This window comes from Columba livia, chromosome 11, assembly GCF_036013475.1.
Source record: "Columba livia isolate bColLiv1 breed racing homer chromosome 11, bColLiv1.pat.W.v2, whole genome shotgun sequence".
NCBI classification, from domain to species: Eukaryota; Metazoa; Chordata; class Aves; order Columbiformes; family Columbidae; genus Columba; species Columba livia.
In genome coordinates this window covers 13,543,630-13,561,282 of record NC_088612.1, presented here as the reverse complement: position 1 = coordinate 13,561,282, position 17,653 = coordinate 13,543,630, and the positions used below count along the sequence as shown (strand labels likewise).

The 17,653-nt window shown below is 45.5% G+C and overlaps 1 protein-coding gene across 3 annotated transcripts; it reads left to right on the top strand.

The window, feature by feature from the left end:
* Positions 1-3,017: 3,017 nt before the first annotated feature.
* Positions 3,018-17,181, top strand: TUBGCP4 (tubulin gamma complex component 4). Of its 3 annotated transcripts, none has more exons than XM_065076920.1 (18): positions 3,018-3,160; positions 3,475-3,603; positions 4,152-4,274; positions 5,553-5,606; positions 6,060-6,116; positions 6,667-6,746; positions 7,434-7,635; positions 9,332-9,497; positions 10,477-10,601; positions 11,245-11,295; positions 11,687-11,792; positions 12,139-12,246; positions 12,475-12,613; positions 13,028-13,205; positions 14,145-14,279; positions 15,378-15,494; positions 15,937-16,076; positions 16,391-17,181. In XM_065076920.1, the coding sequence occupies exons 1-18, from the start codon at positions 3,083-3,085 to the stop codon at positions 16,401-16,403; spliced, it is 2,001 nt and encodes a 666-aa protein (XP_064932992.1). In that variant the 5' UTR covers positions 3,018-3,082; the 3' UTR covers positions 16,404-17,181. The 3 variants fall into 3 exon arrangements, with proteins under 3 accessions (XP_064932992.1, XP_064932991.1, XP_064932993.1); XM_065076919.1 differs by having other exon boundaries at positions 3,045-3,160; positions 3,458-3,603; XM_065076921.1 differs by lacking the exon at positions 3,475-3,603 and having other exon boundaries at positions 3,049-3,160.
* The last annotated feature ends 472 nt before the right edge of the window (positions 17,182-17,653 follow it).

The following is a 17,653-nucleotide window of genomic DNA, read 5'->3' as shown; positions in this document are numbered from 1 at the left end:
CCGCCCCGCCGCCTCCGCCACCTCCGTCCGCTGCTGCTGCGGCGGCTTGTCCCGCCCGACCCAGCTCGGCCCGGCCCTCAGCCCTGACTGAGCCCGGCCCGCACCACGCAGGTCTCGGTGTCCCGCCCCGGGGTCCCATTCACGGGCCCTGCCCCGCCCGGACCGTGAGCGTTCCTGTCAGTTCCGTTCCTAACACCCCGCCAAGCTCTGCCAGCCCTGCGACAGGGCACACAGCCCCTTGGGCAGACCCCCTCCTTTGCCAGGCTTCCTGCCACACCAGCCTTCCTCACAGCAAAACCTGGCCTTGCTGGGCACAGCTGCGCCCTTCCATGGAACAGCTCTGCCGACCGCCCATGGTGACACATGAAATGTCATCGGTTTGAAGCAGGGTGAAGTGCAACAGCCACATCCAGCAGCACTGCAATGGGACGTAACCACGTCCTGGAAGGTCCCTTCTCCTCACTGTGTTAAGCTCATCTGTTACTATTGCTTTGCCTACTTCTTGTTCAAGAGTGAGGGTATAGAACATGCCACCCTGTGTCCATTTAATTAGTCCCATGAATTTTACTGGCACAGATAAGCACAAATGAAGTAATTCAGTAGACAAGGCTCTGTGAGGAAAAGCCTCACCACAGGTCAGGGAGCTGTGCCTGGTGGAACCACAGCTGTAGTTCTGCCCCAGGACAAGGGAGACGTGGACGGGATGGAACAAGTTTGGTGAAGCATGAAGCAGCTCATTGAGGGCTCGGAGCATCTGACATATGAGGAGAGGCTGAGAGGACAGGACGAGAAGCAATGGGCAGTGCACTGGAATTCACAGAAGTCCAAAAAACCATTTTGACTTTGAGGGTGGTCAGACACTGGGAAAAGTTGCCCAGAGAAGTTGTGGAGTCTCTGTCCTTGGAGATACTTCAAACATAACCAGACACAGCCCTGGAGAACCCACTCCAGCTGACCCTGCGCTGGGGGGTGAGGCTGGACCAGAGACTTCAGAGCTCCCTTCCAACCTCAGCGACTCTGGGAGCCCATGGAAAAGTATATTTACATAATTTTTGAAAGGGTCTGTTTAAGTGAAAGCTGGTTTTGTTGATTATAGGGGTTACATGTCACAGTTCAACAGTTACAGAAATAACTACAGAGGTGAATGCCAGACATAAATTACAAAACAAAAGGTTTGGTAACAAATGGTTATAGTTCTAATTATTAACATCTATTTGCATTACTTCACATGTGGCCACTTTGCAGTTATATGATGAGAAGACATTAAAAATAATGTTTATATATAGCTTGTGGAGTGCGGAACTGGTTTTGTTCCCCCCATGAAAATCCCATATTTTTTGCACAGTCCCACAATTGTCCCTCAAAAAAATTCTCATAAACTTACTCTCCTATAGACCCATTCTGATAAGAAAAATAAATATGATTATCACACATCAAAGGTTATATTTCAGCGGCTTCTGTAATAGCTCCCAATTTAAGATTTCTGGTCTTTGTTATTGTCTCTGCTGACTGTTGTTTGTTAGGGTTTGTGTATCTATGTTTAACTTATTGCCTCTCCTGTTTCTTGTCTTGTCTTTTTAATGTTGAATAGGCACTAGTCGGCCTTACAAATAGCATTACAGAGGTACCTGTCTTTCTCTAGTTTCAAAATTGGAGCTATCAATTCTGTAAAAAAGTATTCTTTAAGTACTTGGCCTTAGGGCCTCGTCACCAGGCTTCCCAGGGGAAACAGGACCTCCAAAACTCAGTCCTTCATTTAAATTGCTGTTGTCTGTTCTCTTGCAGGTATTTATTGGCCACTTCCTTTACAAGAAAGATTATTTCTGTGAATGGTGCTGCAAAAAAAAATCATGTTTAACACACCTGAAGACTCTGAAGCTGTGATTCCGTAGTCACTTGAAGATAACCTGGCCACATCTACCACTGAAACAAGGAACCTCCAACCTCTTCAAATCCTCCTCCAAACAGGACAGGACTGGCAGTTTTTACACCTGCCTTTCCAAAGCAGTACAGTCCTGCACTCAAAAAATGGTTGGGAAATAACAGCACATTCAAACAACCTTCCCCTGAGCGGGTGTGCACATGTACCCTCATTTCTGGCCAGACAAAGCCTGGAGATGAGCAGATGCCATCAGGATTACAGCTGTCACTTGCTCTGCAGCACACACGCAGCTCACACAGTTAACACTGCCGCAACATGTCTGAGCACACGGTATCTGATGATCCATCCCATTCCTATTAACAGGGGTTTTTCTTAGTACTGTTTTCCTACTTCAGTCACCAACAGCCAGTCACAGCCTTTCCCTTCAACCCCATTTTTCTCGGCTGATTTTTGCTCGTATCCTCGATGTCTGTAATAAGGTTTAGATCCCTATTGATTTTTTGCTCTGATTGCCAGGAGCTTATTTGTCCCTTAAGAACATAACAGCAGCTTTTTCCTACATTTCAGCCTCATTGTGACAAGCCAATCATGAACCAAATACACATTTAAAATAGAAAGTTAACAGATATGCATCATATGACACTTTACACTCATTTCTTCTAAATGAAGTGTAAAAATGCACATAAAAGCCCCTGTGCCAAAAATAGGAAAGATAAAAGGATATTGCTAAAAACAGTTTATTAAGTAACTGCACAATTTTGAAAGTAGTCAGTTTTGATTAGCTGGGTTAAGACAGCGAGTGAAGGGAAGCAATAGATAATAAATGGAGAATGGCGCTGATAAGACACTGATGAATGATGAGAGAAACTGATAAGGACACCTGGTCAGGGACACCCAAACCGAACACCAACAGAACCTGCAGGTTCTGCGGTCCCGGGAGCCCCCTCCGGGCCAGCCCGCGCACCGCAGCGGACAGGGGCGGCGGCCGGAGCGCCCCTCCCGCCGCGCTCCGCCCCGCTCCGCTCCGCCCCGCTCGGCCGCGCCCGGTGCCCGTTCCAGCGGCCCAGCCCCCGCCCTCGTGTTCCGTCCCGCCCGTTCCCGCCGCGCGTCCCGGGCCGCCCCTCCGCGCTAGCCCCGCCCCCTCCCTTCCCGGCGGCCCTCGCGCGGTTCCCGGCAGCCCGCGCGGCGGCGCGCGGCAGGATGATCCACGAGCTGCTGCTGGCGCTGAGCGGGTACCCGGGGGCGGTTTTCACATGGAGCAAGCGCGGCGGCCTGCAGGTACGGACCGGACCGGGTGCGGGTGCGGGTACGGGTGCGGAGCGGTGTGCGGGTACGGAACGGTGTGCGGGTACGGAACGGTGTGCGCTACGGAACGGTACGAAATGGTACAGAATGGTATGGTGCAGGACGGTATGGGCTGCAGGAATGGAATGGTACGGTATGGAATGGTCTGCCAGTGTGGTATGGCACGGTATGGCCTGCAGGTACACAACGGTAGAGCACAGTACAGTCTGCCGGTACAATACGGGCTGCAGGTACCGCAGTGTGGCACGGCCACCCTGCCCCTCATCCCAGCGCTGCTTCCCCCTCAGGTGTCCCAGGAGCTGCCGTTCCTGCACCCCAGCGAGACGAGTGTCCTGAACCGGCTCTGCCGCCTCGGCACCGATTACATCCGCTTCACCGAGTTCGTGGAGCAGTACACAGGACACGTCCAGCAGCAGGTGGGCCCCGTGCAGCCGCATCTCCCGGCAGAGCGCGGCAGGCGCCGGGATCTCACGCAGCGTTAGCACAGAGAACGCGCGTTCCCAGGCACAGCTCTGGAAAGGCTCCGTGCAGTGCAGATGAGGGAGGGCGCAGGACAGCGGCACATGGACCCGCTGTAAAGTCTCATTCTTGGGCAAGCATCCCGTAATGATTTCTCGCCAGGGCTTGTGAACTGTACAGGGTGCTCATCCTTATGCTGTCATGAGTCCTCACGGTTTGTGAAGAGCTTTGAGATACAAGAGCTGCGGATGAGTACAAAGAAGTACTGAAGTTCCTAGTGGTTCCCAGCTCCTGTATGTGTCCCCAGAAGAGCTAAATATCACACTGCTCGAGGAACATTCCCTGTGACAAACTTCTAGGGTCTTTTTCCAGGCACTTTCTGGTGGGCTAAGGTGCATTTCAATGTTTTTGGGCCACTGGCTGCTGGCGTAACAGTGCACAGAAATTCCATTACTCTTTAGACCTGTGCTGGGGAGCTGATGCAGATTTTGTTGTTTGGTTTCAGGACCATCATCCATCTCAGCCAAACCAGAGTGGGTTACATGGCATTTATTTGCAAGCCTTCTGCACAGGTCTCGATTCAGTGCTGCAGCCGTACCGACAGGCACTGCTTGACCTAGAACAAGAGGTAAGGACACACACTTGGAACCAGAGGCTGTCCTGCTGCTGACAGGTTGTGGGAAGCTGTCATTTCTAGAGTTAATGTGCTAAGTAGTAGTAGCTAAAGAGGAGGCAAGGTATTTTCCTTTTCATATTAGGAATGTCTTCCAAATTATTCTTGTGAGGTGCCGTTGTAAATGACTCTTCATTCTAATAGGTATTAAATCCTGTCTGCCTTCGGTTCAGTAAGTGCCCTATCTGTATCAGAGCCCAGTGCTGTCTTAGACTATTGTGACTTCTGTTTTCAGTTGTAAAGGTTTTGATTAGTCATAGAATCACAAGATGGTTTGGGCTGGAAGGGACCTTAAAGCCTGTCTAGTTCCACCCCCCGCCATGGGCAGGGACACCCTCCATCAGCCCAGGCTGCTCCAGCCCGGCCTGGAACACTCCAGGGATGGGGCATCCACGGCTGCTCTGGGCAGCCTGTGCCAACGCCTCACCACCCTCAGGGAAGAATTTCTTCCTTGTGACTAGTCTGAATCTGCCCTCTTTCAGCTTATAACTGTTACCCCTTGTTCTGCAACAAGTCCTTCTTCTCAGGGCTGTTCTCCATCCCTTCTCTGCCCAGCCTATGTTTGTGCTTGGGGCTGCCCTGATCCAGGTGCAGGACCTTGCACTTGGCCTTTTTGAACCTTGTGAGGTTCACATGGGCCCACCTCTCCAGGTCCCTCTGGATGGATCCCTTTTCTCCAGCATGTCGACCGCACCACACAGCTTGGTGTCATCAGCGGATGTTCTGAGAGCGTTCAGTCCCGCTGTCCATGTCACTGACAAAGATGTTAAACAGCGCTGGTTCCCGTACTGATCTGTGAGGAACACCGCTGGTCACTGATTTCCACTGGGACAGTGAGCTATTGACCACAAGTCTTTGAGCATGACCATGCTGCCAGTTCCTCGTCTGACAAGTGTCTAGCTGTCCAATCCATGTCTCTCCAATTTAGAGACAAGAGTGTTGTGTGGGACAGTGTCAAATGCTTTGCACAAGTCCAGGTATATGACACCAGTTACTCTTCTCCACCAAGGCTGTAATGCCATCATAGAACCTGCCAGATCAGCAGCTGTCACTTCTTGGGTACTGTCATCCTCCGGTGGTTGTTACAGCCAAAAATGGGGCACAGCCCAAAAAAGTGTTTGTGTGGAAGGAAAAGCTGTGGGAACTAAAGGTTTGGAATATAGAGCCAAACATGCTTTTTTATTTATCCCTACCTTATTTTAATTTTCATTAATTGCTTTGTTGTGCTTACAGTTTCTGGCTGACCCGCATCTTTCCATCTCGCATGTTAATTATTCCTTGGACCAGGTATGCCACGTTAATAAACAGATGGTGATCTTTGCTTCCTCTTAGCACTCCTTGAGTCTAATAAGAAAGCGGGTGGGATAAATAAGGGTTAGTCTGTCATGTCGTGCCATTTCTTTTCAACGTCTCTATATTTGTGGTCCCTTACTCGTGGTCAGAGGATCTCCTGCGCTTTGACACAAAGCTTAGGTCCCCACCTTGTCCCTCGCATGTTCCTCCCTGCCTGTGTTCAGCCTGAGCTGCTGCTGGGATGTAATAACTTTGTGCGTCTTGGTCCAGCAGAGGGAGGATGTTCTTCCTGGAGATTTTCGTGTCATGTTTCTAATTTGTGGAGAAAGCCAGATGACAGTTCCATTAAATTGTTGTAATCAGCTGCTGTCCACACTTACTCAAGTATAGTTTTTCTCTCACCCATGGATAGCAAACTAATTCACTATTTTGCTCCTTATTCTGCAGTTTCAGTTACTCTTCCCCTCTGTGATGGTCATGGTGGAACAGATCAAGACTCAGAAGGTACAGTAAAATTGTAGATAGTTTGTCTTTAGAAGTTTCTCTTTAGCTCATAAAGTTCTTCCTGCCTTCATTCCAGACATTTAATACTAGGAAAGAATGTGGTTTCAGTAATAGGTGTCCTATTTCTCGTACTCTTATAAGTATTGAATAACGATTTTGCAAATCCATCTACACTGGATTTGACGTTTTCGTTATCAGTGTGATCTTTGACTTGCATTTTATAATCTCAGTACATTTCATTGTACAAGATGCTGCTGCTTGGAATTTCTTCTTTTCTGAGTCTGTTTTAAAGGCAGAAACCTATGTTTTCAGCATCCAGAGATGCTTGATTTTTATTAAGGGAGATTTTTGAGAGAAGCATGGGTATAGAGCCACAGATAGGCAGCCTCTTTCTTCACTACATGGAGTATGTTACATCTTTCTTTCTGTAAGACTTTTGCAGCTTCTTACGGCATTTTCTTGTTAGCCAAAAGTGTACTGTTTAAATGTCTGAAAAGGTCAGTACAGATCCAATTAACAGACCTAGTCTGACCGTGTTTTCTTTCTGCAGATTCATGGATGTCAGATCTTGGAGACAGTCCACAAACACAGCTGTGGGGGGTTGCCTCCTGTTCGCAGTGCTCTTGAAAAGTATGTATATACAGTAAAGCTATTATTTAATTGCTCTGTAGTAACTGGAATTTGTGTCAAAGTGTTTATCAGACTTGTGAAAACAGTACATGCAACACAGGCTTGCACGATATAGAAGTAGGAAAAACTGTTACAGTCGCCAATATTTATCTAAAGCAGGCTTGTGGCAGGAATTAAGGCTTTCTCCACACTTTGGACTTAGGGCTGAGGAAAGTTCAGGTCCTATGTCTTTTCTTCCTTTGACGTCTAGATGAACTGTTTGCATATGGTAGACCTGCTATTGGTTTTTGATCCTTCTAAAGGATAAATGTGACTGGGTGAGTGTTGCTAGGTTTGGATGTCCTTGGGCAGAAAGTCAGACTACTTAAAAGATAATTTGTGTTCATGCTGAAGTGGTAATTAAGTAGAAACAGCAGGACCAGGAAACCACTGCAAACTTACTTGTGTTTCTGGTACACTGGCAGATCTCCATGGCGAAGCCACATATTCAGAAGTTATGTTAGTTTAGTTTTGCAAGTGATCGGTCCACCTTTCCTTGTTAAAAAAAATATATATATAAAATTCCACAGTAGCCATTTCACACTTGCCATATTGCCTGGCTGACTAACTGGACTGTCCAGAATCATGTACAATGAGGTTTTGATTACTGCATGCGAAAGCCCCACTGTCTGTTTCTCCCAACCTCAGGATTCTGGCTGTGTGTCATGGAGTCATGTACAAGCAGCTCTCTGCCTGGATGCTGCACGGATTGCTGCTTGACCAGCATGAAGAGTTCTTTATCAAACAGGGCCCCTCTTCTGGGAATGTCCCCACCCAGCCCGAGGAAGATGATGATGACCTAGGAATTGGGGGACTTACAGGAAAACAGCTCCGAGAATTGCAAGACCTGGTAAGACTGCGAGTCATAGCTTTGCATCCTTTGGTCCTTCGGGAATTGCACTCCAGTGCAAGCTGTGCTGGACCAGGCATATACTGAGACCTGGCAGATGGACAGAGCACTGCAGTAGGTTGCAGCCAGGCTTAAAGGACACAGACATATTGTTTGGCACAGCTGGATAATCTGGGGCAGAAAGCCCTATGGTAGAATCTGTAGACACTGATGTCAAGTAACTGTAACTGCTGTACACACCCTGGCCTTGACTGTTGTGATTCCTCACACTGCTGGCTGTGTGGGCAGCTGTGAGGGGAGGGTGTGGGGAGCTGGGGTGTTCGCTTGCACCCTTTCTCCTGGCAGCTGGGTCAGGTACCTCTCTTGCACAACCATTTGTTGTGTAAGTGTTTCCTGACTGGGCAATACTCCTGACATTACCGGGGAAGATGTGCTATGCGAGAGTCGAGAGGCTGCAAAGAACAGGGTGCTAAGTTAAGGAAGGGAGCGACCTGCCAATACATTGGTGAAAGGTGGGAGCTAACTCCTCACGTAGATGGCAGACCACTAGCGTGCCCTTGTGCAAAGGAGCTTTCTCAATGGAGTAATTTACACGCTTTGTGCATCTGCATCGTGTTTGCTTTAGGGACCCATGAGGAGCGACTGCAACTCCGTACATTCACACTTCAGTTTGCTGTGAGGAACGTCTCCTGGGCCCCCGTGGTGTCAGTGCAGCGTGGCTGTGAGTGGGCAGGAGACTCACCCTGAAACACCTCGTGGTGCATGTTAATTAATGCCCTCTACAGTGTCTGCTGAGGACAGATTGCACACAGGCGAAAACAAGGGAAAACATTAAAACGCAGTTAGTGAAAAGTCTGTTATTTCACCATGTCGGATATAGGAAGAATGTTAAAATTATTGAGTCTTCGAGATCTGTGGTGGAGAATGTAGGCATTACAGGGTGAGAGCAAGAGAGCCCAATTAACTCTCTTCTTCAGTAGTATTGACTAACAGTGTTGGGAATTCTTCAGTCACAGTAAAATAAGAAACGCTGAGCGTTGATGGGATAGACTGATAAAATACTTGGGTATTTCCTCATGTAAAAGTGTCACAAGAATCTTAAGAAAAGAACTGCCAAGCTGTTAACATCAGTGTACACACTTGTACTGAACTCTCCTGTTAAAACTAAGAACTCTGTAGATGGCAAACATTCTCAAAAATTTATTAGCATGGTGTTTTTTGAGTTGTGTACTAATGAACCTAATTCTCCAACAATGAGAAAGCCAAATGAAATAATCAGTATTGCTTCTCTGAAGAAAAATTTTGCCTCTGTACCTGGAGTTCTTTATTAATACATTCAGAAAAAAGTTAATAACTTACTGTATCGTTTGAAACACCTTTGGCAGGAACTGAGAAACTTGCCTAATTTGTGCTAGCAAGCCTTCAGATCTCTAACCTACGTGCTCACTAGTGGAGGTCTTTACATTTGGTGTGTATCACAAGTGAAAGCAACATCTTCTCTGGGGAGATCTGCTAGCGGACCACAAGTACAAACAAGTTTGCAGGTTCACTTAAGTGACGCACATGAGCTCTGCTACCTTTCTGCTTCCAGCATCCTTAGACTGCCTGTGCCCCCCACAGACACACACACTTTTGGACACTCTGGATTTCTCACACTTTTTTTTTCTTGTTTTCTTTTCCGCGGGGTCTCTGACAGCGCTTGATTGAGGAGGAGAACATGCTAGCTCCATCTCTGAAACAGTTTTCTCTGCGAGTAGAAATGTTGCCTTCATACATTCCTGTGCGGGTTGCTGAGAAAATCCTCTTTGTGGGAGAATCTGTACAGATGTTTGAGAATCAAAACGTTAACCTGACCAGAAAAGGTAAGCGGTATCTTTGTGGCCTTTGCTCAGTTATGAGTGGCTGACAGGTGTCTTCCAAAATGCTGTATTATCGAGTTCCTCAGCAGTCACTGGCTGGTGGTTGACGTTTTTCAGAACATGCGGATGGTTGTGCCAGGACAGAGCAGTGGTCCCAGTGTTCAGCTGATCCCAAGGGAGCGGTATAAGAACACGATCAGTAAATAGTAACACTTTCCAAACATAGTCTCCAAGTGTCCAGCAACAAGTCGCCATGTGATTTTCTCTGGACAAATAAAGTGATTGCAAAGGGCAGGTTTTCTTTCCAGCTTGCATCCCTGTCCCTGAGGGGTGCAGACAGACATGAGGGCACATCTTGCTCTCTGTCTATGTTGCAGAATGGTGTCACAGGATTAAAACACACCCACAAACATAAGAGATTCATTGCAAGGTGGTCCCTAAGGTCGCTGTGGAAGACAAATGACCAGGATGGAGCCTTTAAGACAGCAAGAGAGAGAGAGAATTCCAGCTGCTGGTTCTCTTTGAGAGCCTGATAAGTTTACGTTGGAGACGGTTTTGTGAAACATTCCTACACCAACTGGGGAGGAGTGTTGTGGAGGCTCTATCTTGAGATTGTCTACGCAAAAGTACTCAAATGACTTGAGCGACATTGCAGAGAACAAAGGACCGATTAAATTGGACCGTTTTCTTGCCTTAGTAGAAGAGAGGTGATAAGAAATTGGGCTTCTAGCTTAATTAGTTTTAAAAAAAAAAATCCTGAGTTCAAGCAGTAGATCTGAAAGGGGTGGTGGCAGGTGGAGAGCAAAACTGACTGGTTAATGTGGCGGAAGAGTTGTGGGTTCAAAGACAGAGCTCAGCCCTAGGAAAAGGGCCGTTAGTGGCAATCATTTACAGAGAAGATACTTGAGGTTTTACTGATACCACAGCACTGCCGTGTCAGTACCGTAAACGTCCTTGCAATAGTAATCTCATTGCTGCGCAGGCTCCATCCTAAAAAACCAGGAGGACACTTTTGCAGCAGAGCTCCATCGACTCAAGCAGCAGCCGCTCTTCAGTTTGGTGGACTTTGAATCGGTGGTTGACTGGATCCGGAGCACGGTTGCTGAGGTGAGATCCTGGTGGGATAACTGGGGTATGGGCTGAGCAGCAATTTGGGCTTGAAGCAACCGAGAGAAGACGGGGGCTCTTGGAATCAGGGACTGAACAGGTGTGCGAGTGCTGCAGGTGCTTCCATGTTCATATGGGGCCCAGAGCTTGATGTTACCCCAACTTCTAGTGACAAAAGGACATCAACACATTACTGTGTGATGACAGGGAAGGGAATCTTTAGATATGCTTTTTTATTTCACTTGCAAAAACTTCAGAACTTTTCATCATGCTTTCACCACCACAGATGGTGTCTCACTAGACAAATTCTTTGCTTTGGCAATTTTAAATCTTAATTTGCAGCAGGAGGGACACCTGAGAAGACAGGGAGATTAGAGAAGTGAGAACAAAGCTACGCTGGAACTGATTTCATAAGAATGTACTTATTTTTTTTGTCATGGGTCTTTATGTTTCTTGGACAGAGTTCCTTGCTGGTAACATTCAAGAGTGTTTCAACTAGTAGCATGGGCTGCCTGCACACAGGATTCTTAGTGTGTTCTCTTTCATACAAGTGCTTTTTTGGATGCTTCACAAGTATTTTAAGACAGCTACTGTTCTCACTGAGAGGAGGTTTGTTTTGTTTTGTTTTTCGTTTCTTCACTAGCATCTTTGGAAACTGATGGTGGAGGAATCAGATTTACTAGGACAACTGAAGGTAATGTAACTGCTAGCTTGTTTCTGCTAAAGCAACTTAAGTTCTTCCCTTCCTCTTTCCCATTATGTACTTAACTGTCTTAGATTCTGCACTTTCTTCTTTTAGGAAAAGCTGTTTCCATTTTCCAGGTCTCAAGAATGAGCACAGAGTGATAGAACTTGGGCAGAGACAGAGTTAGAGGGCTGTGTGTACGTGGTTTCATGGTTTGCATCTTGAAGTAAAGGTAGTGTTGACTTTTTAGGCCCTGGATGAAATCTATAGCTCTCCAACCGTGTTTTGAAATGGCAGAAATTGTCCAAACAATAATAAAAAGGATGTTATCAGCTAGGATGCTTAAAATTTTTGCTCAGTTTTTGATATGCTTATATTAAAAAAAAAAATAACTCCACAGATTATAAAAGACTTTTACCTTTTGGGAAGAGGAGAGCTGTTCCAGGCCTTCATTGACACTGCACAGCACATGTTGAAAACACCACCGACGGCTGTAACTGAACATGGTGAGTGTTGCTTGTTCACTTACCGGCCTGTCCTCACTGGGATCCAGAAGGAAGGTGGTTATCCACAGCCAGTACACAAGAGCTCTGCCTTATCCTCCAGATGTTGTGGTTGGTTTTGAAAGAACAGCTCTTGTGAAATAGAATGTCTCACGTAGTGGGTGAAAATAACACCTCGGAAACTGTCAGGTGGCAGGTTTCTCTCCATGATTGAAACTGGAATTAAATTAAATTAGTGGACGTAGCATGTCAGTGCTGTCTTTTATGGCCAAGCATAAATAATTGATGAGAGCAAAATTAGCATTGGCTGCATCATCTTGTGCTGGTATCTGTGTTCTCTCTTTGTCAGATGTCAACGTTGCATTTCAGCAGTCTGCTCATAAAGTGCTGTTAGATGATGACAACCTCCTCCCTCTGCTTCACTTAACCATTGAGTATCATGGAAAGGAGCATAAAGGTATTTACTTGCATTTTTAGTAGTGAGTTAGGAGGGGAGATGAGGACCTTGTTTTCCAGTCCTACTACATATGCTTCTCTGATGTTAAAGAAACATTAACTTTTCCCTTTGCAGCCCTATGTGACGGCCTAGCCTGCTTTGGCTCTTCTTATTCTGCTTTTTCCCCTTTTCTTCCTTGCCACGGTTGTCTTGACTGAGAAGACAACCCAGCCCCTCATTTGTTTTTAGATACTTCTCAGACTCGTGAAGGGCCCTCCCGGGAGTTATCTCCACGTGAAGCCCCCGCATCTGGATGGGCAGCTCTGGGCCTTTCTTATAAAGTTCAGTGGCCACTGCACATTCTCTTTACTCCTGCTGTTCTGGAAAAGTAAGTACTAGGTATGGTCTTTGCATGTTCATCTATAGGTTCCCTGATCTTAGGCACCCACTAATGTGTTGGGGTGTTTTTTCCTCTCTATGGAGAGAAGGGTAGAGCTATAATACTTTAGCTTGCTCCTTGAATCTTAAAAATGAATCCACATATTCACATTGAGAGTACTTGTAATGTCAGTAAGACCTGCAAGATGCTGACAGATCTGCACGATTTTACGAACAGTGCTACTTGCCTGCTTGCAGTGACATTAACCTCCTGTTTTTTAGGTCCATAATCTGTTATGGGCCATCACCTGTTGTCAGGCAGTCACCTCCTGTTTCTTTTTCCAGTCTTGTATTATTATGTTCTCTGGTATCTGCACCCAAGGAGGATTTTAATCTTAAACAATTTTGTATTTTTTGACTGTAGGTACAATGTCGTGTTCAAATACCTGCTGAGTGTGCGACGAGTCCAGGCTGAGCTGCAGCACTGCTGGGCTCTCCAGATGCAACGCAAACACCTGAAATCCAACAGCACTGATGCCATCAAGTGGCGGCTGAGGAATCACATGGCTTTCCTTGTGGACAATCTTCAGTATTATCTGCAGGTCAGGATAACAGAGAAAGGCCAACTGTTTAGTTCATTATGAACTGGAAGAAGTTCCCAGAGGGAGGTCTGAAGTCCTGTCTTTCAGGGCTTGGGTGCTTTGTGCTTTAAGGAGGTCAGGCTTCCTTTGGAACAAGTCTAGAACTTGGAGTTCCCAGACTTGGTGCTACAATTATAAAGTTTTTTGACTTGTGAACCAGTGAGTGTTACTGGAAATCCAGGAGTTCTGGCTCTATATTACTACTAAGCATTTGTGAGGAGCCACAGTAGCCTCTTAAGTGGCATCATTAAGATCCCATCCCAGCTCTTCCCTTGCCCCTTTCAGTGAACTCCAGTTTGAGTTCAGTGACAAGTTGCTGTTTTGCTGTTGTTGTTTGTTGTGTTTTGGTTGTGAGGTTGGTTTTGTGGGGTTTTTTTGCTTGTTTTTGCTTTTTTTTTTTTTTAATAATTGAAATAAGCCATATTCTGACCATTTGAAGTAAAACCAAGACTTTTCAAATGTAAACACCGGTTATTAGTAGCATGATTTTGTAAGAATTACATACTGTTTTGCTAACAGCCGTAAGAGCTGAACTGAGGAGGCCTGGCTCTCCCGGGCAACCTGGCTGAGACTCCAGACAGTACTTGCCAATGTAAAATTCAGATATGACTACAGCCTTTGTTTACATGCTAGCTATATACTTTTTCAATAGTTAAAAAAGTGACCGTTTCCCTTTCTACTTAGGCAATACTTAGCCATCAGAAATTGTTTCCCCTTTGCCCCCATTCTGTACTGCTGTTGTACATAATGCCCCATTCAGGACGCTGAGGGAGGGTGATCCTCAGCCTCCAAGGTACGAGTAGCAATAAGGAAAGTAAACTTCTTACACAAAACTGCTGGCTGGTCTGAAGTGCTCCAGTTCCTCAAGATACTAATGACATTTGTTTATGTATCTGTCAGGTGGATGTACTGGAGTCTCAGTTCTCACAGCTGCTGCAGCAGATAAATGCCACGCGAGATTTCGAGAGTATTCGACTGGCTCACGATCATTTCTTGAGTAATCTGTTGGCTCAGTCTTTCATTCTCCTAAAACCTGTAAGTAGGTCTTGCTTTCTCCTTTTTCTACAATTTCTCCAGCTGCCCTAAGAACCTTTTTGAACAGCTGCGACAAACCATCTCTTCTAAACCAGATCAGTGATAATCTGCAGAGCACACACTACAGTTCTAGGAATGTAGCAGGTATAAACTAGAACAGAAAATTGAATTAAGAGCACTTAATTTGCAGTTGGTGAGTGTGGATGCTGCATTCCTGGCAATTTAAAATCAAGATTATTCCAGCATTCAGTTAACCTTATTAACTAAATTTTGTCACTATTTTTCTCACAAGCAGTTTTATTAAAGAAGTACTAATTAGCATAGCGCTAGGAACTATATTGCCATTCTGGAATGCGTTAGATTAGGAAAAATTCGCTCTTATAGTTTACAGGATAAAAATAGTTGAAATGTTCCCAAGTAGACTTTAAGGGTGTTTTTTATTGTTTTAGTCAAAAATATGTTTAAGTGGTGCCAGTACTTTTTATTAACTGTGTAACGTCGACAAACACACTCCCACAGAAGGCTGGTATCAGTGAAACACAGTGAGACCACAGGTCTTGTCTGTGTTGTTATTCTGCTCACTCTATGAGGCCAGAGCAAAATGTGGCAGAATATGAATTAGCCAGTCTGCAGCTTTCAGTGTTCCATCAGTTATGTCTGTGAGGCACTTGGGTTTTCTTAACACTCTGTAATGCAATTTACAATTCTTGGACCAACCGATACTAAAGAGATTCCAGGTTTTGTGAACAGTAGCACCTCGAAGTGCAGCTCTTGCTGTTCTTTGTTCTCTGTTGGGAGCTGCAGGGCTGTCCTGCAGGGGACGGGGACACCAGCATTCAGCTCCGGTGCCAATCGCTGCTTCCCCAGAATGTCTGCAAGGGGTGGGGGGTGGTGGGAAAGGTGCAGCATAACATCCAAGTCCTTTTTCCATAGAAAGCCTTACAAAAGTTCTACAGGTGCTTTAACATCTTCCTTACTGACTGAAAATCGTGGCACCAGCAACATCTTGTGTATGAATGCTAGAGCTTTTCAGGTACTAGGAACAACTTTCTCTGGGTTTGAGCTCTGTTTAAACTACTATTTTTTTATCCCATGCAGGTTTTCCACTGCTTAAATGAAATTCTGGATCTTTGTCACAGTTTTTGTTCTCTGGTCAGTCAGAATTTGGGCCCATTAGATGAACGAGGAGCTGCACAACTCGGTATTTTGATGAAGGTGAATCTATGTTTATCCAGATCTGTTCTTCTCCCCTGCAAACCTTTGCTTAAGCAGTCATGTTGGTTTTAACAGCTGTAGGAGAGAAGAGAGTTTAAGCTGAGACCTTTTACCTGAGTCCTCACAATTATTTTAATTAATCAACTGTTCTCAAGTTGAAAATTCTTTGTGCACAGAAAGGAGGAATGTGGACAGGTATGCAGAAATAACTCCATTGGAACAGAAAGAGGTGGATCTCAGGCTGTGCCTCTACCTCTGCTTTTGGATCTCTGACATCTAATAATTCTTGTGGCTGACAGTTTCCCTTGTACTACCCTTGCAGTGATTCTTTTCATCAGGCCGTTAAAGGACTGTTTAGGCAGGAACAGAGATGAAAGGCTTGCTTGCTTTTTCTTTCTTTCTCTCTTGAGACTGCTCAGAACTCACTTCTTCAAATCTGTAGGGATTCAGTCGTCAGTCATCACTTCTCTTCAAGATCCTCTCTAGTGTTCGCAACCATCAGATAAACTCTGACTTGGCTCAACTGCTGCTACGCTTGGATTATAACAAATACTACACCCAGGCTGGAGGAACCTTGGGCAGGTAGGAATATTTTCAGGATTGCTTGGAGCCTTTTCCTGAGGTACTTGGAGTACAAAGTGATCTAAACGATTGTAAGTAATTTTTATTGATTGTGTAAGCCAAAATAATTAGAAGCAAAGTGTTGCTGAATACTACAAGAGAAAAGTAACAAACCAGCATGAGTTAATCTATTTTCATACGCTTTTTCCCCTTCAAGTTTGCTCTGGCATAAAGTTGAACTAGCTGCTAGTTCATATTATCTGAAAAATGCTGATATGGGTCGATAAAGGGAATTCCTTTCAACGTGTGGTTCATATTGTACCCTTCTCTTGCAGCTTTGGGATTTAAGCACTAAGACCTTTTCTTCAGGCTGTGACCAACAGTGCGTGAAGCAACAGCGACTGGTGCTCTCAGAGAGTTTGCTCTGAACTGAGTTTTTCTCTGTAGCTCTTGCTTGGTGAACCCCGTTTCAGAAGGACTTGGCAGGAGGTGCTGCTGCTGTCTGGCTGCATGGTGATGGCAGAAAGCTACTCCATTTTTTCTGAACCCGTAAAAATGTGCTTTCTGCAGCCCTGCACATCCTTTGAAATGCTTCTAGGAAAACAAGCTCTGCTTCTCTATAAAGTGGAAAAGCAATAAGAACCATGATCCTGGAGGACGGGGGAAGCAGTCTGTTTTTCTGGACTATGAACTGTATTCAAGAAGTTCCACTTGTGCAGTAAACTGATTTACAGTGCACCATGTCTGCTGCTCAAATACGCACCAGGTAAATGAAACACCTGCAGTAGCAGTTTAAGGTAAAGGGGGAGAGAAGAAGGAACAGATTTGAAGAATCTCTTTTCATACAGCACACTGTAGAGGTCATGGAGCCACAGTGATATCACATGCTTTCTGTATAAAACCTAGTACGTTTTGTGTGCTAAAATTATGCTCACCAAGACAGAAGTAGGAGCTTTGCCCTATTCAAAATATAAAGCTCTTCTGCTGGCAGAAAAGCATGTTAGAACTAAAACTAAGGAGAAGCTTAACTACGATGGCAGTTCTAAATGTACTGTTTTCATTCAAGACTTTAGATGCTACTAGTGACTATTTTACTGAATCAAAATAAAGCCACCTTGTCATGAAATTATGTGGAATATTGTCAATGTCTGCATCCAGGTGCAAAGGGACTAGAGTGGCACAGCATCCTATTTCAGTGAAGAGTGGTATCTGGCAGGAATTTCTTGCATGTTACTAAGATTTCTTAGTCTTTCCCAGTTTGAACACAAAGGCTGCCAGGAAACCAGCCTTCCCCTCCAAGGGTTGGTGTTTTCAGTGTCTGAAGCTGCAGTTCTCGAGACAGTTACAATCCCAGGGTGGAAGGGAAAAGGGAAATCCTCTGCTCGCTCAGAAATGCACAGTGACAACAGACAGTGAGTGTAAGGTGTTGCATCTTCAGTGCGCTACAGGTGTTTGTGGTAGGACTGTGCCTGACGCAAAGTTTAAAATCCTGTGACCGTGAAAAAAGAAATCTTGAACACTGGAGAAAGGGTGTTGAAGCTTGGATGTGGGATTTACAGACCAACAGAGTCAGAACATGACTGAGCTACGAAATGATG

Excerpts from the sequence above, each read along its gene's own strand:
- TUBGCP4 (XM_065076920.1), top strand. The coding sequence starts at position 3,083 with ATGATCCACGAGCTGCTGCTGGCGCTGAGCGGGTACCCGGGGGCGGTT. Across the intron at positions 3,604-4,151 it reads CAGGACACGTCCAGCAGCAG|GACCATCATCCATCTCAGCC; the intron begins GTGGGCCCCGTG and ends GTTTGGTTTCAG. Across the intron at positions 11,296-11,686 it reads ATTTACTAGGACAACTGAAG|ATTATAAAAGACTTTTACCT; the intron begins GTAATGTAACTG and ends ATAACTCCACAG.